Source organism: Microtus oregoni, unplaced genomic scaffold, assembly GCF_018167655.1.
Source record: "Microtus oregoni isolate MIOR12 unplaced genomic scaffold, Mior012 000012F_ref0000307, whole genome shotgun sequence".
NCBI classification, from domain to species: Eukaryota; Metazoa; Chordata; class Mammalia; order Rodentia; family Cricetidae; genus Microtus; species Microtus oregoni.
The window spans coordinates 42,351,813-42,373,932 of NW_024543071.1; the positions used below are offsets into that span (position 1 = coordinate 42,351,813).

At 35.4% G+C, this 22,120-nt stretch overlaps 1 protein-coding gene across 3 annotated transcripts in view; it reads left to right on the forward strand.

Moving 5' to 3' along the window:
- The window catches only part of Vps13a (vacuolar protein sorting 13 homolog A), a 197,239-nt gene that overhangs the window by 10,906 nt on the left and 164,213 nt on the right, over positions 1-22,120 (forward strand). For all 3 annotated transcript variants that reach the window (XM_041661420.1, XM_041661421.1, XM_041661422.1), the window contains exons 2-6: positions 10,223-10,266; positions 15,320-15,362; positions 18,625-18,720; positions 18,956-19,057; positions 21,740-21,849. In XM_041661420.1, coding sequence (XP_041517354.1) covers positions 10,223-10,266; positions 15,320-15,362; positions 18,625-18,720; positions 18,956-19,057; positions 21,740-21,849 — 395 coding nt within the window. The remainder of the gene's footprint in view (positions 1-10,222; positions 10,267-15,319; positions 15,363-18,624; positions 18,721-18,955; positions 19,058-21,739; positions 21,850-22,120) is intronic.

The following is a 22,120-nucleotide window of genomic DNA, read 5'->3' on the forward strand; positions in this document are numbered from 1 at the left end:
CATAAAACTTAAAATCATCAAGCAAAGAAAAATAATTTTGAAAGATGTGTCTAAAGGTATAATTGAATGAAATAAGATCCTCTGCTATCTTAATTTCTTCTGTTCCTGTTGCTGTGATAAAATACTCTGAAAAATCTTTAAGGAAAGAGGGCTTATTTGACTCAGAGTTCCAGGTTATGGTCTGTTATAGTGGATAAATCACAATGGCAGGAGCTTGAGGGAGTTAGGAGAGCACTGCTCAATGTGAGCTAATCCTCAGCTTTATTTCTCCATTTTATACAGATCTGGCCTTCTGTTCAAGAGTGAAGATGGGTCTTCCCACAGTAGTTAGTGTAATTGAGACAGTCCCCCAGAGGCATGCCCACTTCTGTCAAGTTAATGTTAACCATCACAGCTGCTTCATTTGGTCAGTCTTGTTGAAGTTTTTATGTCTTAAAGTAAAAACTTTTATATTATAATCTTAAGAATATCAAATAATCTAAAGAAACTGGCAGCTAAACCAATCAGGCACAATAACACATTAAGTTAGAGTGCAGTCTTAGAAACTGTAAATTTTGAACCCAGGAAGCCAAGACTAATCCTTGAGAAAGTTTAAGGAGCCAAAAGGTCAGAAGGTGAAGGGAGGTATGCAGAGGTAAGGAAGTATCTTTTCCTGATTTAAGAACTAAACAGCAGAGAGGGAGACATGCTTCTAAATAGGAAATATTGATGAAAGTCAGAAAATCCTGTTTTGTATGTCAACAGGATGATAGAAAAATGTATTTAGTAAAACAGCAGAGGTTCTGATACAACTCAGAAACCTTATAAAGTCTTTAACTCAATTTTTTGTTCAGGGCATATAGGTAGTATAGATTTTATCTTTAAAAAGCCCCTCATCTTTTCCTTGGACAAAAAATTTCGTTTCACTTCAGAATCACTAGAGAAGAGAATGGAAGAACAGGATAAAGAAAATGAAGGCAAGGTTGGTGTTGGGCAGATACAAGTCAATAGGGATTGAGAACAGATTCCTCAGGATTTTTCTTTGTTCTGACAAAACCTTAAACATTTTTATTCCTGTTCTTTATCATCTTTTTAATACAGTATCAAAGTAATGCTCTTGTTTCTTCATAATTGTACTTAAATTCCAGTTCATAGTGATTGCTCATTTAGCATCTTTAGTTCTGTTGCATAGGAATTTTACGTGAAACAAGCCAACCCCAAACAAAACAAAAATTAAATTTGGGCACATCAGACATTCCTCTTATTTTCCAAATAGCTTGCAGGTAAAGTATCATAATTATACAATACAAAGTCAGCTAAGTACCAGATGGTATGTGCTTTTTACTGATGCCCCTACCCACTTATCAAGTATGTTTTCCTCCTCTGAATTTCTGCTTTCTTTTTTGGTGTCTTCTTATTTAATTATTTTCTTGTTTTTTTCTTCTCAGAAACTGTAACCTGTGCTAGCTGGGGAGATTTGTGTTTTGGGTCAGATTTATGTGCCACTTACCGCTCTCTCATTCTATGTATTTAGTGATATTTTATTTGTATTTTAGTAAATAAACCTTGCCTGAAGATCAGAATGCAAAAATAAGCTACTGGAGGCCAAGGAGTGGTGGCACAACCCCCCCCCCTTTTTTTTAAAGTTATAAACTGATTGGCCCATTAGCTCAGGCTTCTTATTAACTCTTCTTCTTCTTTTTTTTTTTTTTTTTTTTTTTTTTGGTTTTTCAAGACAGGGTTTCTCTGTGGTTTTGGAGCCTGTCCTGGAACTAGCTCTTGTAGACCAGGCTGGTCTCGAACTCACAGAGATCCGTCTGCCTCTGCCTCCCAAGTGCTGGGATTAAAAGCGTGCGCCACCACTGCCCGGCCTTATTAACTCTTATAACTTATATTAGCTTATTATTCTTGTCTATGTTATCCACATGGCTCGGTACCTTATTCAGCAAGGCAGTCACATCTTGCTTCTTCTGTGGCTAGGCCAGGACTGTGGACCAAGCTTTCATCTTCCCAGAATTCTCCTGTTCTCTTCTCCCACCTCTACTTCCTGTCTGGTTGACTCTCCTATACTTCCTGCCTGGCTACTGGCCAGTCAGCGTTTATTTAAAACATAATAACAGAATACAGGCCATTGTCCCACACCACTTCTCTCTCTCTCTCTCTCTCTCTATTTTTTTTTAAAACAAATCCAAAACAAGAACTCTGAATCTAATATCCTTTGTTTAGCTTTTCTCCTAAATGTTTTAGCCATAACAACTTGTAACCAACATTCTAAACAAAGGAAAATATTCATAGTCCATTTTTTGGGAATGTGGGCGTAGTTCTCCAGGCTACTTCCTGATGGTTTGGGGCTACTGATAATCTTATGGGGACCTAAAGAAAATTTATAATTATCATCAAGTCATGATTGGTGTATCCTGTGAGGCTTGATCGTCTCAGGCAGCAGTCTTGAATCTGTTCTTGATGTAGAATTCTGACATCTGATTTTAGCCATTCTGACAGGTGTAAGATGGTATCTCAAAGTTGTTTTGATTTGCATTTCCCTGATTGCTAAGGAGGTTGAGCATGACCTTAAGTGTCTTTTGGCCATTTGAACTTCTTCTGTTGAGAATTCTCTGTTCAGTTCAGTGCCCCATCAGTTAAACCAAAGAGGAGGTTTGGGTCTCTGAAAGAACTCACCAACATATGCTTAAGCAAGCAGAGTGAATGATTGGGCACAAACATCTTGTACAGGTACCTGCCGCCAAACTAGGTGACTTGTCTGGTGAAAGTGGATTTTCCTTTCTTGGGCCCTTATTTTCAGGCCTCAAAACTTTTAGGTTATAGCTCTTTTTTTTTTTCTCTTTTTTTCTCTCTTTCTTTCTTTTTTTTTTTTTTTTGGACTGGAAGGAGTATAATTTAATAAATACTGTTTAAATTTCTAGGAAAAAATAGTACTTTGTATGTATTTAATGTGTTTCATAGTATACAAAATGAATGAGGACTAAAAACTCCTCTTAGAAGAACAATTCAATGACATTTTATATGCTATGCAGTAGTTGACACAAAATGAATAATAGGCTTATATTTATTTCTCCAGCAATAAAATTATTAGAAAAAAATATTTTGTGAAAGTTCTAGTAAGGTTAGGAAAAGAATTCTTAAATCAGTTACCAAAGTGAAAATTCAATGTAGAATTGTTTGTAAATGTAATTCATTAAAACTAAGACTTCTGGTATTTGGAGATATTTTGAAGACAAACACTGGACACCTACTAGAGAAATATTTGAAAGTCATATATATGACAGTAATGTACATTTGCAAAATATTTAAAGCTCACAAATTCAGTTGTCAACAGACACTTAAACATCAGGCATTCCTCATGTTCTCCAAATAGCTTGCAGGTTAAAGTATCATAATTATAAAATACAAATCCAGATAAGTACCAGATGGTATGTGCTTTTTACTGTTGCCCCCTCCCACCCATCAAGTAATTTTTCCACTTCTTTGAAGAAAATAAAATATATAAAAACAGAGTCCTAGAAAATGTGTTTTATGGAATTTGAAAAATATATGTACATTAAAATGCAGATGAAGAGATGAACAAATTCATTGCTTGTTAACTGAACATGTTTTTATATATTTATTGGATATCTTAAATTAAGAAGACTTTGTCAAATATATTGGTGAAGAAATTAAGAAACTAAATTTCTCTCATATACATGGTGAGAACATAAAATGGACAACTTGTAAAAGTCGCTTGAATATTTCTGACAGTAAACACTTATTTACTACTTAGTGGATATTACACACTTAAAAATTTGCGCAAGAGAGATAGAAGCTCATGTTCATATGAAAATCTATATGTCAAACATCATAGATGCTTTTTCTAAGAACAAACACCGGAATAAACAAATCATAGATACTATTAAAGTTAATAAGGTTTTTAAAGGATGCAATTGAAATGGATGCAAAAATAACTATACTTAGTGAAATCACCTAGAAAGATACACAATATATGGTTTTAAGAATGTGAATTTCTTAAATTCACACTAATAGGAAAGAGAAATCACTAGGTTGGGTAGATATTTGACAGAAGATGGACCTTTTCTGTGCTTAAGTATCTTCTCAAAATATGAAAGTTCTTATTCCCAGTATTTTAGAATTTGGCTACTTTGGTGTTACAATATTTAAATAGATAGCCAACTTAAAAATCAGGATAAGATTGGATCCTATAACACATAAAATATCTTTTGTACCAGCAGCAGAACTTAGAGCCATATTGGGGAACAATGTGAAGGTTATAGAGAAGTCTCAGAAGAAAGCAAACCCATCTTGTTCATGGTCATGGATTCCTTCTCCCAGAATTTAGAGAAAGCGTGTCTTTACTACTGTTAAAGCAGGGTAGCAGTTGAGATCTGAGGGAGCTATAGAACCCCACTCTAACTTTAGTGATTGATTATGGCAGACAGCATGCATGGTCTGTAATTCAAATATGTTCTAGTTGTTTTTGGTAAAGCATTCTTTTATTTAAAAAATGTCAAAAATGTAAATCCTTAAAAGAGCATCACTTTTCATACAACATATAAAAACTATTTTGTAGTATTATTTATAAATGCAACAGCCATTATAATGAAGCCATGTGGATTAGAAACTAAAGAGAAATTTCTGTTCCTCTTTATTTTATTTTATCAGTTCCTCTTTATTTTATCCTTTTTACTGTTTTTATTGAGTTATACATTCTTCTCTGCTCTCCTCTCTTTCTTCTCTCTCCTTTTCTATCCTCTCCCATGATGCCCACTCTCCCAGTTTACTCAGGAGATCTTGTCTTTTTCACCTTCCTATGTAGATTCATGTATGTCTCTCTTAGGGTCCTCTTTGTAGTCTAATTTCTCTGGAATTGTGGCTTGGAGGCTGGTTTTTCTTTGCTTTATGTGTAAAAGCCATTTATGAGTGAATGCATATTATGTCTTTCTGAGTCACCTCCCTCGATGTTGTTTTTTCTAGATCTGTCCATTTGCCTGCAAATTTTTACTCCATTGTATAAATGTACCACATTTTCTTTATCCATTCTTTAGTTGAGGGGCATCTAGGTTGTTTCCAGGTTCTGGCTTTTACAAAATAATGCTACAATGAACATAGTTGAACACATGTCCTTGTGATATGATTGAGCATCTTTGGGGTATATACCCAACAGCGGTATTGCTGAGTCTTGAAGTAGATTGTTTCCTAATTTTCTGAGAAATCACCATATTGATTTCCAAAGTGGCTGTACAAGTTTACACTCTCACCAGCAATGGAGGAGTGTTTCCTTACTCTACATCCTTTCCAGCATAAGCTGTCATCAGTGTTTTTGATCTTGGACATTCTGACAGGTGTAAGATGGAATGGAATCTCAAGAGTTGTTTTGATTTGGATTTCTGTGATGGCTAAGGATTTTGAACATTTCCTTAAATGTCTTTCAGCCCTTTGAGATTTGTCTGTTGAGAGCTCTCTGTTTAGGCTACAGCTCTTAATTGAAAGGGAAATACATTTATTTTTAACTGAGTATAAATGACCATATCCTAGAAACACAGATTTGATTAGCCTAGAATAACATATTCCAACAAAGACCTTGTTACATGTACTGTTAAAAATCACACAGCAAAAGTCATAGATAAGACCTTTTCCAGATACAGTAGTGGGGACATTAGTAATGTAGATTATAGCAAATGGCTTTTAAGAGGATTAAAAGTAGTTCATTATGTCTCTGAATCTGTAACAGTCTCTTTTCAATACCAAAATCTTGTCAGTCTGTCAATTTGGTAGACTCTTTTTGGTTTTTGGGGACAGGGTTTCTCTGTGTAGCTTTGGTGTGCCTGTCCTGGAACTAGCTCTTGTAGACCAGGTTGGCCTGCCTCTGCCTCCCAAGTGCTGGGATTTAAAGGCATGCACCACAACCGCCCGGTGACTTTGTAGAATCTTTAAAGATTCTACAAAATTGAATCTCCCCCTCTCTCTGTCTCCCTCCTTCCTTCCCTCCCTCCCTCCCCTTTCTTTCTCCCTTTCTCCCCCTCCCTTCCCTCTGCTCCCCTCCCCTCCCCTCCCCTTCCCTTCCCTTTATTTCTTTCCTGTTCTTTTTTTTTTTTTCTTTTTCTAGAAGCTAGATTATCTTGGTGAGCCAGTTTGAGGTTACTTACAGGAGCACGGTGACTCAAAAGTAGCTATATTATATAAAAAAAAATCCTAATTTGGTATGGGTGAAACCCTCATGAAAGCGTCATCAGTGGATTCCTACCCTTAGTTGTGCTTATCTCTACATATTCTAGGATTATATTTCAAGACTTTGTGCAGGTGGGGGTCACAAGGGAGTAGTAACAGAAGTCCCAGGGGACGGTCTGGTGGCCTTCCACATCTCGTGCTAGGCTGCATTAGCTGCCTTGCCATCGTTATCCTAGCTGTCAGTGTATTGTTTGCTGATTTGTTGCCATGTCTCTAAGCTAAGGTACCCTGTAGGTTATTATAGTACTCTGCTCCTTGGTGTGTGGTAGTAATGTTTATAAAACGATGTTCTTTCTGGAGCAGAACATTGTACCTTCTTGGAGAACTGGTCCCTTTGACATTTATAATGCCACTGAAACTGGTAGAGCTACTGGATATGTTGTCGTTGTATATCTCTCACTAACCCTTTGCTTTTAATCTGTTTGTGTCTTTATAATTGAAGTGACTTTCTTGTTTTTTGTTTTGTTTTTTTATTCATTTTGACATTTTTTTTCTTGTTCAACTTTCCAACAAGTTACATCTAAAGTTACTGTTGATGTAGTTGGATTAATGGGTTTATACCTATATTGTGTAATATGTATTTGATGTTTGTCTCTGTTTTCTATTGCAGAGCTCCTATATTAATGAAATTTAATATGACAGAATTAATTTTTGTTACTCATGATGAGTCCCTTTGGTAGTTTGAATTTGTACTATTGAGGTGACAGGGAAGGATCACTAGATAGGTCTCAGGATGGACCAATCACCAGAAAGACCAAGTGGTTAGAATATTTAAAAATTGGAACCTCCAGCCCCCACTCATCAGTCTCTAAGAAAGGTTATAGTCTTGGAATTCTAACTGTAAGAACTCTTAGGGCAACTTGATGAGCTTCTTCATTAGTAAAGAGGTGAATTTGATATACTTATGGCATATCCAGAGAGGATGTAGTAGCTGGTCACTATGACCATCTGAGCAAACTCAATTCTGCATTTCCAGGTTTGATGTCAAAGTGCTCTTCAGATCCCCAACTCTTTTTCAGCTTTGTTGACTGCAACACACTTTTCTCTTTGGGGCTGATTCCACTGACTCTTAGCAGCTTTCCTCAACAGGTATTCCATGAGCCTGACATTTCCAACATTTTGGGGTCTTCAAGGCAATGCAGACTTTACCTTCACAGCTTCACACAGTGACCTCTCTGGGCCTCCGTACAAGGACATACCTGACACATGCATCTTTCCTTAGTCATAGAGGGAGATTCTACAACCTCTTTCTTGCATTCTTGACTCTAAAGCCAGAACCACATGGCTGAAGCTGCTAAGTTCTGCTGCTAGATGCTAGGCCATCATAATTTACATTGCTCTCAGTTTCGCTGTTGTCCCTGTTCCTACTATGATGACCCTAGGCTGTAGGCCCATGGTGCTTAGGATGGCCCATTAAGCCCCACTTAAAATGTCCAGTTGTTTTTCTAGCTCAGAGCCCCTTCGTGTTCCATATTTCTGCAAACTAAAGCATGGTCAGGCCTATCACACCATACTCCAGTCCCAGGTGTCAACTTTTGTTTTAGTCAGCGTTCTGTTGCTATGAAGAGACATTATGGCCACAGCAACTCTTATAAAGGAAAAATTTAATTGGGGCTGGCTTTTACAGTTTCAGAGGTTTAGTCAGTCCATTGTCATGGCAGGAACCATGACAACATGCAGGCAGACATGGTGCTGGAAAGGTAGCTGAGAGTTCTACATTTGGATCGCCAGGCAGCAGGAACAGCAGTGCCACTCCTTAATGACCAAGTATTCAAATATATGAACCTGTGGGGTCCATTCTTATTCCAACCACATAGGTCACAACCTGGACCTGTAAGTGTAGAAATGATGAGCATTTTTATGTGATTAGACTCTTTAATTTGTGGAATCATCTCTATCTCTAGATATAAAATATTGACCTGGGATTGAATCCTAGGATACCCATTTGATGTTCACTGAAGAACTGCTTAACTGTTGCATAGAAAACACAACGATACATTTAGTTGTAGAGGGTTGTATGTTGAATGCAAGAAAAAACTTTTTGAACTTTTTGGTGTTATCATATTCTATTTTCAATTTGTTGGACCTGTTTCTTTTTAAAAAAAGTTTTTTGCATTCTCTGGTTTTCATTGAACATTTCATATGTTTTGTTTTTTCTTTCATATTGATTATACTTTAAATGTTGCCTTAGAGTTTGTGGTATTCACTTAAATCTAATCTAAGTCCATTCGGATGACATTCCACTGCTTCATGGGTGACAGCAGTACCAGTACCTTCTAGAGACGTCGTGTTTTCATTTTCACCTGAGGAGTGAGCTAGTGCATTGTTGCTGTTAATGTCCAGAACAAACAACTTTCCATTAGCTTATTTAAAAATAATGAAAATAAAAGATTGGATTTTACCCTCATTACTTCTTTAATTTTCCTTTTCTCTTAAATCCATTTTTAGCACTCTCTTTAAGTGAGTCTACTGGCAGCATTTCTTGTTAATTTTTATTCATATGAGAGTTTTCAGTTTTTTTTCAGAGCCTGACCCCATTTGAAAAATTATGGAGATACAATATATATGTTTACCATATATAGATACATTATATATAAACACACTATATATGTTAGGCAGGGTGGCTTGAAGACATCGAAATTCCCATATCCTGGGATCAAAGGTTTGTGCCACCATGCTAGTTTCAATATTTATGTCCTTAACTATGTTACATGTGTATACCTCAATGTCACTAAATTCACAGTGTATTAGAGCATTCAAAGCTATCTACCTGTAGAGCAGTAATAACTCATACTCTACTATCTTCAGACCCTGGTAGTGATTGTATTTGCCCTGTATTTTACTAGCTTCTTTCAATGTGTCCTTACAGTTTATCTGTTTTGTAGCATGAATTTAAATCATTTTTAAAAAAATAAATAATTCTCTCTCTCTCTCTCTCTCTCTCTCTCTCTCTCTCTCTCTGTGTGTGTGTGTGTGTGTATGTGTGTGTGTGTGAGAGAGAGAAAGAGAGAGAGAGAGAGAGAGGTTTTTTCTCCATCTGTTAATGAGTAAATGAGTTACTCTGTCCTTTGGAATAATGCTACTGTGAATGTGACTATTTTTCTTCTCATCCCTGCTTTCAGATACCTTGGTTACAAACCTAGAAGTAGAATTAATGAATCATATTCCCACTTGTCTTTGTGTTTTAATTATCTGCTTAGAATTTCTTTTCCTGTGCTTTTGCTTTTTAGCTTAATGTTTGCCTTTAACACAGCATATTATTGGATACTGTTTATCCATTGACTAGATCCATTCTGCCAGTTTATGTCTGCTACAGAGTGCTGGAACCCAGGGAGTTGTGCATGTTGAGCAAGTGCTTTAGAACTAAGCTCTATCCCAGCCCTTACTGTTTTGAGTTTGGGTCTCACTGTGTATCTCCCACTGGTCTTGTTCTTGCTGTATATTAGTACCTCAGCCTCTGGCCTCCAGAGTCCTAGATTTATAGATGTTTGCTTCCTGCTAACCTGTTTGTGTTTAATTAAAGTGATAGGGAGTAAGTCTGTGTTCTCATTTTACTATTATGTTATACATATGTCATAACTTTGTTTGAGTACATGTTGTGTATGTACAGTGCATGTGCCTGTGTGTGTGTGTGTGTGTGTGTGTGTGTGTGTGTGTGTGTGAGAGAGAGAGAGAGAGAGAGAGAGAGAGAGAGAGAGAGAGAGAGAGAGAGATAGTGAGCTCACAGGACAGAGGGGGGTATCAGGCATCCTTCTTTTACTTTCTGACTTTTTTTTTCTTGAGTTTCATGGAGTCTGGAGTGTTTTTCATCTAGGCTGGTGGTGAGCAAGAGATTCTCCTGTCAGACCTTCTTAGACTGTACAGAAGAATTAACATGGGCTAGTAAAAATAATTTCTATTTTCAGTTATGACAATTATTTTTCTATGATGTCATTTTAAGATAAAGCATATTTAACTTAAAAATGAAATACAGTTGAATATATTGTTTTCTTTTTTTTTTAAGGAGCTGTGGTCCTCAAGAACCTTGAAATTAAAGAAAATGCATTGGTAGGTCTTGCTTATGAAATTTTATACTAGTGTATTTAATTAATACATTAATTCCTAACTTAACATGCCACCTTAAATTACTTTACCTATGAGAAATTTTGATGGTTATTTTCATACAGTATGAACTTTGCAAAGTAGATCTAAATTTTTAAAGATAGAAACTGCCAGTGTTGTTTTTATTTACTTAAAATATTTGTATTTTATTTATTTCTATAGGGTATTACTTTGTAGTGTTAAACTTGTCTTCTAGTTTACTTAGCATCGTTTTAGTATGTTAAATTCCATGGCATGAATTATATTCCCAGTCTTTTGCAACTCTTACAGCATCTATTTCCACAAGGATTTCACATTGCTAAGAGAAACTCTAGCCACATTCGACAATAACTTTTCCCTCACTTTCCACTGGCCTTGGGAGTTTTCTTCATTGTACTCACTAAATAATCTTCTAAACCTTGTTTTCCATCCCCATAAATTTACTTCATCCAATTGGTACCATGTCATATTTGCACATTACTCTTATTTTGTTTCACTTGGTGTAATGTTTTCTTGGGCCATCTATGTCATAGCATGTACCATGGTGTCATTTCTTTTCATGACTGAATATTCTCTCTATATACCACATTTGGTTCTCCATTCAGTTTTTCTTCCCTGCAGCTTTTGATGAACACTTAGCTTGTTTCCACCTTTGGGCTCTTTTAAATATGTATCTAAGAATGATTTTCTGGTTTTTCTAATTCATTTAGGCTTTTTCAGAATGAGCCAAGTTTTTTTTTTTATTTGTTTTTTGATTTGTTTTTCCTACAGCTGTGAAATCACTCTATATCCCTTTCAACAAGCTCTAATTTTGTGACCTTTCCCAAATCTTCTAAAAATTACTACTCTCTGTTTTACACATTAGCTGCCACCTATGAAGTAGTAAATGTCTTTCTTGATTAGCAGTTCTCAAGTAACTATTATTTCCTGAATAGTTAGTGATATTGAACATTTTCTCATTAGTTGTTACTGTTTTCATATGTTTATTCAATGTGCTGGGATTAAAGACATGAGCCAGATTGCCTTTATTTTTCAAAATAAAAGTATACAATTTATTAAAAAAACCACCCACAAAATTCTGTATGACCAACAGTGATACCACTTGCAAACACTTAAGCAAATTCATGACAAAGATTTAAAATGTATTTTCAGTTGCAGTATTTATTTAACCTTATTCAGAACAGGTTTTTTAAAAAAGAAATTTTATGCTCAAAGCAAGTAAGAAATATAAAGTATAATAGATAATTTTGACAGCTATTGTTATATTTATTTTCCAATTCTAGTACATTTGAACAAAGCATGACATTTCAGTGCATTTTGCTAACTAATGTGAAATCATTTACAATGACTGTGCACCAAACTTTAGCTTCATTGATCTTTCATGTAACAAGTAATGAATACTCACAAATATTCCAGTACTAATAGTGAGTGTTCTGTTTTATGCAGAGAACTCAATATTGATCATGTATTAAAAATAAATATGCAAATCATCATGATTATAATTATCTCTTTGCCTTTTATAAGGTGAGGTGTTTTCCTTTTTTCCTACATCTGTGAGTGTTTTAGTTAGGGTTACTTTTGCTGTGTTGAAACACCAAAGCAACTTTGGGGGAGGAAGGGGTTTATTTGACTTACACTTCCATATCTCTGTTCATCATTGTAGGAGGTCAGGACAGGAACTCAATCAGAGCAGGAACCTGGAGGCAGGAGCTGATGCAGATGCCATGGAGGAGTGCTGCTTACAGGATTGCTCCTATGGCTTGCTCCACCTACTTATTTTTTTATTATTATTATTATTATTATTATTATCATTATCATTATTATTGTTATTTGAGTCAGTTTTTCTATAGCTTTGGTGCCTTTCTGGAGCTCTCTCTTGTAGTAATAAGAGCGGCGGGGCTGCGTCCCCAGCACCCCAGCCGCCCGCACGGCTAGCTTATGCCCGAAATAACAACACACAAACTGTATTCATTTAAACACTGCTTGGCCCATTCTCTTCTAGGCTAATTCTCACATATTAATTTAGCCCATTTCTAATCATCTGTGTGTAGCACCCCAAGGTGCGCTTACCGGGAAGATTCTAGCCTATGTCCATCCTGGGTCGGAGCTTCATCCCGGGAGAGGGGCATGGCGTCTCTCTCAGGCGTCTGCTCCCGAGAGGAGAGCTGTCGAGACTGAGCTCACTTCCTCTTCCTCCCAGTGTCCTGTTCTGCCTACTCCTCCCACCTATCTTCTAACCAATAAAATGGGCCAAGGCAGTTCCTTTATTAGACAATGACCTTCCTCCATTACTCTCTGTAGACCAGGCTGGCCTCAGGATCCATCTGTCTCTGCCTCTGAGTGCTGGGACTAAAGGCGTGTGCCACTATCGTCTGGCCAGCCTACTTTTTTATAGGACTCAGGACCACCAACTAAGGAATGGCCCCAACCACAATGGGCTGGGTCCTCCTACATTAATCACTAATTTAAAAATTCCTCTGCAGGTTTTCCTATAGCCCCATCTATGGAGGCATTTATTCTGCTTGGGTCACCGTCTCTCAGGTGACTCTAGCTTGTATCAAACTGATATAAAGTTAACCAGCATAACTACCTTCTGTCATTGATCTAAAAACACATCCCTGTTAAGCCACAACCTTTCTTTTCTTGTTTATCCCTAAGATTTCACATTAATAATGACATCACAACATAAACTTTCAAACTTAAAAGTCATGTGGATTTATACAGTAAATCCCTAAATGAGTGAGAATGAACCAAATAGAAATTCACATTGATCTCTGTCTCTAGTGGAATCACACTATTTTCTCCTCAGAGAACATTTTTTATGATTTCCTAGTAACGCAACTATATCATCCACTCACACATCACAATCCAAAGGTTGTCCATAGTTTTTACTATAAAATCATTTCTGGAAAAATATTTCTCCTAAAGGACTTACCACAATTTTAACTCTATAAAGGCTTAAAAATGACTCTACAGTGCAATAAAAAATTTTACTCTTTCTTAACACTCTGTGCTTGTAAAGTTGAATAGTAGCCATTTTATCATTGCACAAATAGGCATGAAGACATTTGCCAGCGTCATCGAGAGTGCGGTCTCATTTGAATATTTTGTATTATTTGGCCAGTTCCCCCTTTTTTGTGATGCAGAATATATTCACCAATGCTCAAAATATACTACCTCCATGTAGAGAAGCTGATAAAATAACAATATAGAGAGGCTACTAGGAACTACAGGTGCAGCTCAGTATTCTTAACTCTCTAGGCAAAGATAAATTTGCATCAAATATTTTTATGTGGCTACAAAGTAGAAGGGGGAAATAGTGACAAATCTAATAATCTAGAGGAGGTACAATCTATTAGTGATAGCAATGATTTTGTATATTTCTCATGGAGGGCTAAGAACTAAAATTGTTCAACTAGCACCCATTTCTGTAAGAAACAAACTTTCTTTTCTTTTAGATTTTTAATTTATTTTTATTAAATATACAGTATTCTGCCAGAAGAGGAGACCATATCCCATTATAGATGGTTATGAACCACCATGTGGTTGCTGGGAATTGAACTCAAGACCTCTGGAAGAGTAGCCAGTGCTCTTAACCTCTGAGCCATCTCTCCAGCCCTAAGTAGTAGATATTACTTTGATTGCAAGGAGTTGACTCCAGAAGTCCTATTTAAAAAACAATTGGAGAAAATATTATTTTGCGCTCTGTTTTAATAGTGAAGGGATATTCTATTTTTTATTTGTTTGTTTGTTTGTTTTCCTCTTTCACTGAACAGGATGGTTCACACCTAAAATCACAGCACTGGGGACTGAAGCCTGTTCAGGTTACATAGAGTTTTCCCGTCCAGCTAGAGCTATATTGTGAACTTGTCTTAAAAAACAAAACAAAACAAAAAAACAAAAACCCAGAAGTTCGAGCTTGTTGGCTCATGCCTTCAGTCACAGCACTCAGGAGGCAGAAGCCCCAGGATCTTTACATTTAAAAATTAGCTGGGTGGTTGTGACACACTCCTTTAATTCCAGCACTTGGGAGGCAGAGGCAGGTAGATCTCTGTGAGTTCGAGGTCAGCCTAGTTTACAAGAGCTAGTTCTAGGACAGGCTTCAAAGCTACAGAGAAACCGTGTCTCAAAAAAGCAAAAATAAATAATAAATGAATAAATAAAAATAAAAATTAGGTTTTGTTGGTGTGATTGACATTTTTGAGATTTTTATTTATTCTGTATACTGATCCCTGGTAAGCTACTTGATTTTTGGCTTATCTGTTGATAGTGTTCTTTGATGTATAAATATTTTTAATTTGATAAAGACCAGTTCATCCAGTTTTCCATTATCTGTGCTTTTGTTTTCATTTCCTTGACATCTGTCATGAAGATTATTTTTTTTTGTTTTCCTCTAAATCAGTAGTTCTCAACTTTCCTGATGTGGTGACCCTTTAATGCAACTCCTCATGTTGTGACCCCCAACCATAAAATTATTTTTGTGGCTATTTCATAACTTTAACTTTATGAATCATAATGTGAATCTGTGATATTTCCAGTGACTTTAGGTGGCATCCGTGAAAAGGTGTTCAGTCCCCAAAGTGGTTGCAGCCCAACACAGGTTGAGAATCCCTGCTCTAAACTATAAAGGTTTAGATTTTCTGTTTAGTTTTGATTCATGTTGAGTTTTACATATTGCTGTATAGTACAAAGACCCAGCTTCTTGTTCTTACTAATGGCAAAGAAAAACTGTTTCGAAATTATTTTTTTGTAAATTTGATATTATTATTTTGTAAAATGCCAATTTTGTGAATTAAAGTCTTAACTTTATAAAAGCTCTTCTGTTCAGTATTAGTTTATGCTTAACTATTTACTTTAAAAAGAGAGTCTTTCTGTAATTAAATCATGAAATTTAAGTGAATACTGAAGATAATCAACATGCAAAGTAATTGAAATACCTATAAATGATTTTAGGAACAATATAATTATATTGTTGAATTTTATATTCATTAATTTTTTTTTTTACGAATTTACTTTATAGAGTGAATTGGATGTACCATTCAAAGTTAAGGTTGGTCATATAGGTAAGCCATATTTATCACTGGGGTGTTCTCCTTGTTGGGCAAGCAACTTACATAATTAAACTGTTGTTGCTGTAATATGAACCTCCTAATGTTTATGAGCATTAATTTAAAATATAAAATTTGTGTGTGTTTGTTTATGTACAATTTAATTGCGTAACTTAAAAATATTGTGGGTTAATGTACTACTTGAACAGTAGTTGCTCATTTTAGTAGGTCTTAAAGTTGAGTTGAGAGTCAAAGTAACATCTGACAGGCCTGAAGGAACTATGGAAACTGTGTTAGTTTCTGTCTAGTTATGTTTGCCATCGTGTGATCAGTATGAGATGCATGACATAAGGGGTTTGGGTCACCCGTACACTGTATCTAGCGACCAAAATGGAACCTTGATTGTGCTATAGAAATTGTCCCAGGTTTTTTATTCTAGAAAATAAAGTGCTTTTTGTTTGTTTGTCTTTTTAAATACATGTTTGTAATTCATTAAAGTATGAGTTTAAATTAAAGTATGATCTTAAAGTAGTTGGTAGAACAGAAACAAACTAAATGTAAGAATGTAACATGTTTAATAAAATTGTCTCTTAGAATTCTTAGTTTATTCTGTTGTGCATTAATTTAAATGTCATAAAGGTTGATATCATAGTGTCTTAAATTGAATCATTTCTTCCTTTCTGTTTGTCTGTCTGTCTCTTCCTATAATAGAATTTATTTTGTGTTACTGAAGCTGTGAAAATATCTGAGAGCTTATATAAAAATATTGTGATGATGGTCTTCACAATTTTGTATATTGTTCTTAGAGTTTTTATTAGACCATATGCCACAGGAAATTTTTATTTGATATTTTTAGAATCTAAATTCCGTCTTGTCCCTCTAAAGACAGTTTAGCATAATAAGAAGGGAAAAATACCACCGGGTATTTTCCTTCTGACATCTTAATTATTGCATAGTTCTCATAGTTTGGATTGGTAATTTTTTAAAGACTTGTATTCATGGTATAAGGTTTTTTCATAATCTAAGTTGATTTGACTTCATTTACTTCTTTACTGTAACACAATCCGACGAATACAAAGTTGGATGGAATAATCCTACTATTATATTGTAAAAGAACCTTACAATACATTTCTTGTATGTTGCTTTTAGACATTGGCCAGAAATCACCTAAGTTTTACATAGATTATGGTTGAATTTCAGTGTTTGTCGATATGCCCTCAATTCAAGAAAAATATTAAAATATACCAAGAGGGTCGAGAGTCTCACTCGTTTCTTTTCTCATTGCTATGACAAAGTGCCTGATATAAGCAACAAGGAAGGGAGAAGGGAGGGAGGGAAGGACAAAGGCAGGAAGGAGGGAAGGTGGAAGAATGTAGGTGAAGGTTTCCATCCTGCCTGGTTCTGCAATAAACACACAGAAACTATATTATTTGCAATACTGTTTGGCCAATAGCTTAAGTGTATTTCTAGCTAGCTCTTACATCTTAAGTCAACACATTTCTATTATGTTGTCTGAGGTTTCTGTCCTGCCCAGTTCCCACAGTTGTTAAGTTCCAAAGAAATCACACAGAGGTCTACATTAATTATAAACTGATTGGTCCTTTAGCTCAGGCTTCTTATTAACTCTTATAATTTATATTAGCCCATTATTCTTATCTGTGTTAGCCACATAGCTCAGTACCTTTTTCAGCGAGGATGTCTCATCTTCCTTCGGTGGATGGACAGGACTGCGGAGGAATGGGCTTCCTTCTTCCCAGAATTCTCCTGTTCTCATTGACCAGCCTCTACTTCCTGTCTGGTTGTCCTGCCTATACTTCCTGCCTAGCTGCTGGCCAGTGTTTATTTAAAACATAATTGACAGAATATAGATAATTGTCCTGCACCACTATTACTTTATATTTTACCATGAGGCTTATGGCCTACTGGCAAAGTTCCAGCTGGCAACTCGTGTCTTTCTCCTCTGGTGGCTACATGACTTCTCGCTTTCTCACTGACTCTGCCTGCTCTTTCCTCCTCTATCTGCTTGGAACTCCCGCCATTGGCTGAAACAGCTTTATTCATTAACCAATAAAAGCAAAACATAGAAGTTTCCACACCATTTCCTCTTCCTGTTTAAATAAAAGGAAGGTTTTAAGTTTAACATAGTAAAATTACATATAACAAAACAAGTATCAAGCAAGAATTACAGTTACCATATTTATATCTATCTTTATCATAACTAGGGAAAACTATATCTATTCTTCAACTCCATCAAAGACTCCAGAAGGATACACAATTACCTAAATAAACAGGAAGTGCAGTTTGAGCAACTTCCAAAAGTCTAGAATTGACAGAGACATCTCCTTACCTGGACAGTCACCCAAAGTTCTTCTGTACTTACTATTGGGGCATCCATCCATAGTATCTGACAGACTTTTCCATGAAGCAGAAAAGTTCAAAGACAGTTCCACCTATATTGACAGTTTCTTCTGGTCCTGCAGAATATCTGGCAGACTCTTTTATGAAGCAAGAACCCCAAAGGATCAGAAGGGTTTATTTGGTTTGGCTAAGGGTGCAGTTCCTCATGATCAGGAAGGGATGGCAGCAGGAAAATGAGGTGGTTTGCTACATTTTGTCTAGTCAGTAAGGAGAGAGGAATGCTGGTGCTAGCTCTCTCTCTTCATTATTCATTGTGGAATTGTATTGCTCACCTTTCAAATAGGTCTTCCATCTTCTGTTAAACCTCTCAAGAAATGTCCTCATGGGCACTCCTAGCAGCTTGTTTCATAGTGGTTCTCAATTCTGTTACATTGGCAATGTAACACATCACAGTTTTGATCCCAGCATCATTGTATAAAACTATACAAAACAAGTATCTTATATTTGTACACACATATAAGAAGAGTAGATAGACCTATTTTCTTTAAAGTTTACCTTCTTTGTTTTTCTTTTTTACAAAATGGCAGTAAGTTAATTTTCAAGACAAACAGAATCAGCTGAGATGTTATTTGTGTACTTTTCACATAGTTCCTGTCGTTCTTTAATATTATATTTGCAAGGTTCTTTTATTGTGTTTTTACCACTTAGTATATTTCTTAATGTATTTGCTAAATGAAAAAGTACCCATTTTAAAATGAGTTATATAGAAGTGCAGTCAATTTTATAGAAATGTGTGGTTACCTGACATAGGTCGCTTATTTTACTGATCTTGAAAGATTTCCTCTAAAGCTTTATAAGAAAGTACATTGGTAGACATATGTATAATGAACAATATTCTTTTTCTTATTATTTAATATAGGTAGTCTTACACTTAAAATTCCATGGAAAAATCTTTATACTCAACCAGTTGAAGCTGTTTTGGAAGAAATCTATTTACTTATAGTGCCTTCTTCTAGTAAGTCATTTAAAATTTATATTTTAAATAGAGAAATTTATATATATTTTTTTATTCCACATACTTTTGTTGCAGTTAATTTAAGATTTTAATTTGGGATTTGTAGGTTCAAATTGAATTGCTTTTTTAAGTCTTGGTAAATTTTGTTTGAATTATTGATTACTTTCAAGGATTATTTTTGGTATAAGTATATTTAAATTTATGATAACTGAAATTTTTTTCATGTTTTCTGCAGGAATAAAATATGATCCTATCAAAGAAGAAAAGCAACTCATGGAAGCAAAGCAGCAGGAACTAAAAAGAATAGAAGATGCAAAGCAGAAAGTAGTTGATCAAGGTAAACTGTCAGTAAACAGTGGTAATAAAGGGTGGAAATATTGTAATAGAATATTGATTTCCAATGGATGTACTGAGATTATGGTTTTTTGCTGTTGATTTTTTTTTTTTTTTTAAGACAGGGTTTCTCTGTAGCAGCTTTGGCTGGCCTGGAACTCATATCTTCCTGCCTCTGCTTCATGAGTGCTGGGATTAAAGGCATGCGCCACCACTGCCTGGCTCTGAGATTATGTTACAAGCAGGAAACCATTTTATTACCTGGAAAGTTACATGGTTTGTATGTTTTTGTTATGTGTGTAGAAATTTTACGTGCAGAAATTTAAGGCAAATAATAGTTTCTTGTGAGGTAAAGTCAGTTTTTAATATTAGCAAATTTATCAAGTACATCTTACCTTTCTAGCCTTTGCCTTTGCATTCCCCTTATATTGTTTACTCTTAAATATTAATCCTTTAATGTTTTAATATTTGCTTTAATGTACCCCTCTTTGGTCTCAGTTCAACGTAGGTCACATGGCTCATTATTAAGGTACTTGATCGTCAATGGAAGAGTTATCCCACAGAAACCTAGTTCCTTTCCAGATGTCCTCTTGTGACTCTAACTAGGGACTCTCTGTATCTTTATTCTCACTTCTTCTCTACGTAGGCCTTTCCGTTTAGCTTGTAAGTGTATGATATCCAATTCTTTAAAGTTTTCTCTTATTCATCTGTTTTTATTCCGCTTTGAATAAGTGAATAATTGAATAACTAAATACCTTAAAATCTTATGAATGATTACTAACATTCCTACCATACACTGATTTTATATGTGTGTGTGTGTGTGTGTGTGTGTGTGTGTGTGTGTGTGTGTGTATGGGTGTGAGAAAAGACTAGATTTTTCTTTTTTTATTTTTTAGTGAGAAAAAAACATCTTGCTGTATGGCCCAATCTGGCCTATAATGTACTTTGTAGCCCAGGTTGGCCTTGAATTCATAGTCTTCTTGCCTTTGCCTCCTTAGTGTTGGTACTGTATGTATCTACCTTCCTGTCTGACTTTGAGCTTTTGGTTTTTTGTTTAAAATGAAAAATAAACTATTAATACATGCTTTGCCTTGTGGCATACATTAGAAACTTATCACAATCTGTGGGAATATCACATGTAATTAATTCTACTTTCTTTGACACATTGCCTTCATAGTCTATGTAGTCATTTATCCCTTTTTTTTTTAATCCTCCCTTTCCTAAGTCTGCCAGGCCTTTTCTTTTAAAAATTATTTCTAAATAAGATAGTACATATACATAGATTTAAAAGTAAAATAGTAGTATAGGACGTGTACTTTATAAAAACAATGTTTATACTAATTCCTTTATGCATTCCCTAGAGAAATACCATATTGCTGAATAAGATGTTCATAATTGCATTAAGTTAAATTTATGTTACATGTTCATATTTTGGTTTTGGACTGTGACATTTGACCACAGGATATGAATGTTTACTACTGAATCAGATATTCAACTCTAATAAAATATATATATATATATATCCACCCACATAGTATAGTGTGTAAGAGTGTGTGTGTGTGTGTGTGTGTGAGAGACAGAGAGACAGAGACAGAGACAGACAGGGACTTACTATATATTTTGGCTAGTCTGTAACTCATTTAGATTTGCTTGATTTGCCTCTTGAGTGCTGGAATTAAAGGTATGTGCCACCTTTTCTGGCAAATAAATTTATTACTTAGTGAGTGAATACAGATGTGACTTTATTATGAAGCCTTTTATTTATCTCTGTTTTTGTGTAGGTTCATCCTGTTCCCCCTATGCTGTTATCAGGTTTTGGAGCCTGTTAGGTCTGTTTTATCTGTGATAAACTCTTAAATGTTCAGTAGACTGAACGACAAAAGATAGTTTCTTAGCTATTGGGCTGGGAAAGGGTGGAGTCCTACACATATGATTGCTTGTTGTACAGATTTTAAACCAATTCCTTAAAATGTTTTTAAATTTTATGTGTAGCTCAAGTAATCAAAACCCAGAGACAGATAGATACTAGGGTTCAAGCTGAAAGATCAGAAAAGCAAAGCAGCCAAGCCACTAGAGAGTTCTCACCTCTACGAAATTTTCATACTGACGAGAGCAAGTTCCTGTCTTATCCCGCCTTATATTACTGCAGTATTTTGACCTTTATAGAAGACACTGTCTCAAGCCAGGCCATGGTGGTGCACGTCTTTAATCCCAGCACTCAGGAGGCAGAGACGGGGGAATCTCTGAAAGTTCGAGGCCAGCCTGGTCTACATGAGCTAGTTCCAGGACAGACTCCAAAGCTTCAGAGAAACCCTGTCTTGAAAAACCAAAATAATAATAATGATAATAGTAATAATAATAATAATAGTAATAAGACACTGTTTCATGGCAGATGTCTTTGTCCTCTGACCCTTACAATCAGGTTATAAAATTTAATACCAATGAACTTACCATAGTTGGCGCTAGTCTTATAAGATAGGAAACTAGTCTTTAAACATTGTGCATTTAGTTGCTTTTGAAAATCCTTTGGTATGAGAGATTTTGGAGATCTCAAATGATTTATTGAAAATGTTATACATTTTCTTTATCAAGGCAATATGTGACCTTAATATGTTTATACCATAAATGTGAATATTTATAGGGTATGTGACTCATTCAATTTAAAAAGGAACATTTGCAATTTTAGAAAATCCTCCGGAGGAGAAACAGGACACTTTTTCAGAAAAATTAATTACTCAAATCATAAAAAATCTTCAAGTGAAAATTTCCAATATCCATGTTCGTTATGAAGATGATGTGAGTATTTTTTCCTCATGTATGTATTAGTTACTGTGACTGACTTTTGCTCTGTGCCCAGCCTAAGAAATACTAGGAGATGGAGGGACAGAGAGCTGAAGACCATACAATCTTTTCTTTTTATTGTTACATTTTTAATGAGTGCTTGATTATACTTTGCTTAAGTATTAAAACTTTGGGTTATCCAGGTTATGTCTTGGGAGTAAATGAATTTCACAGATTTTTTTTTTCTTTTTATTTTATCTCCTGGAAAGAGTACTGGTTTAGGAAT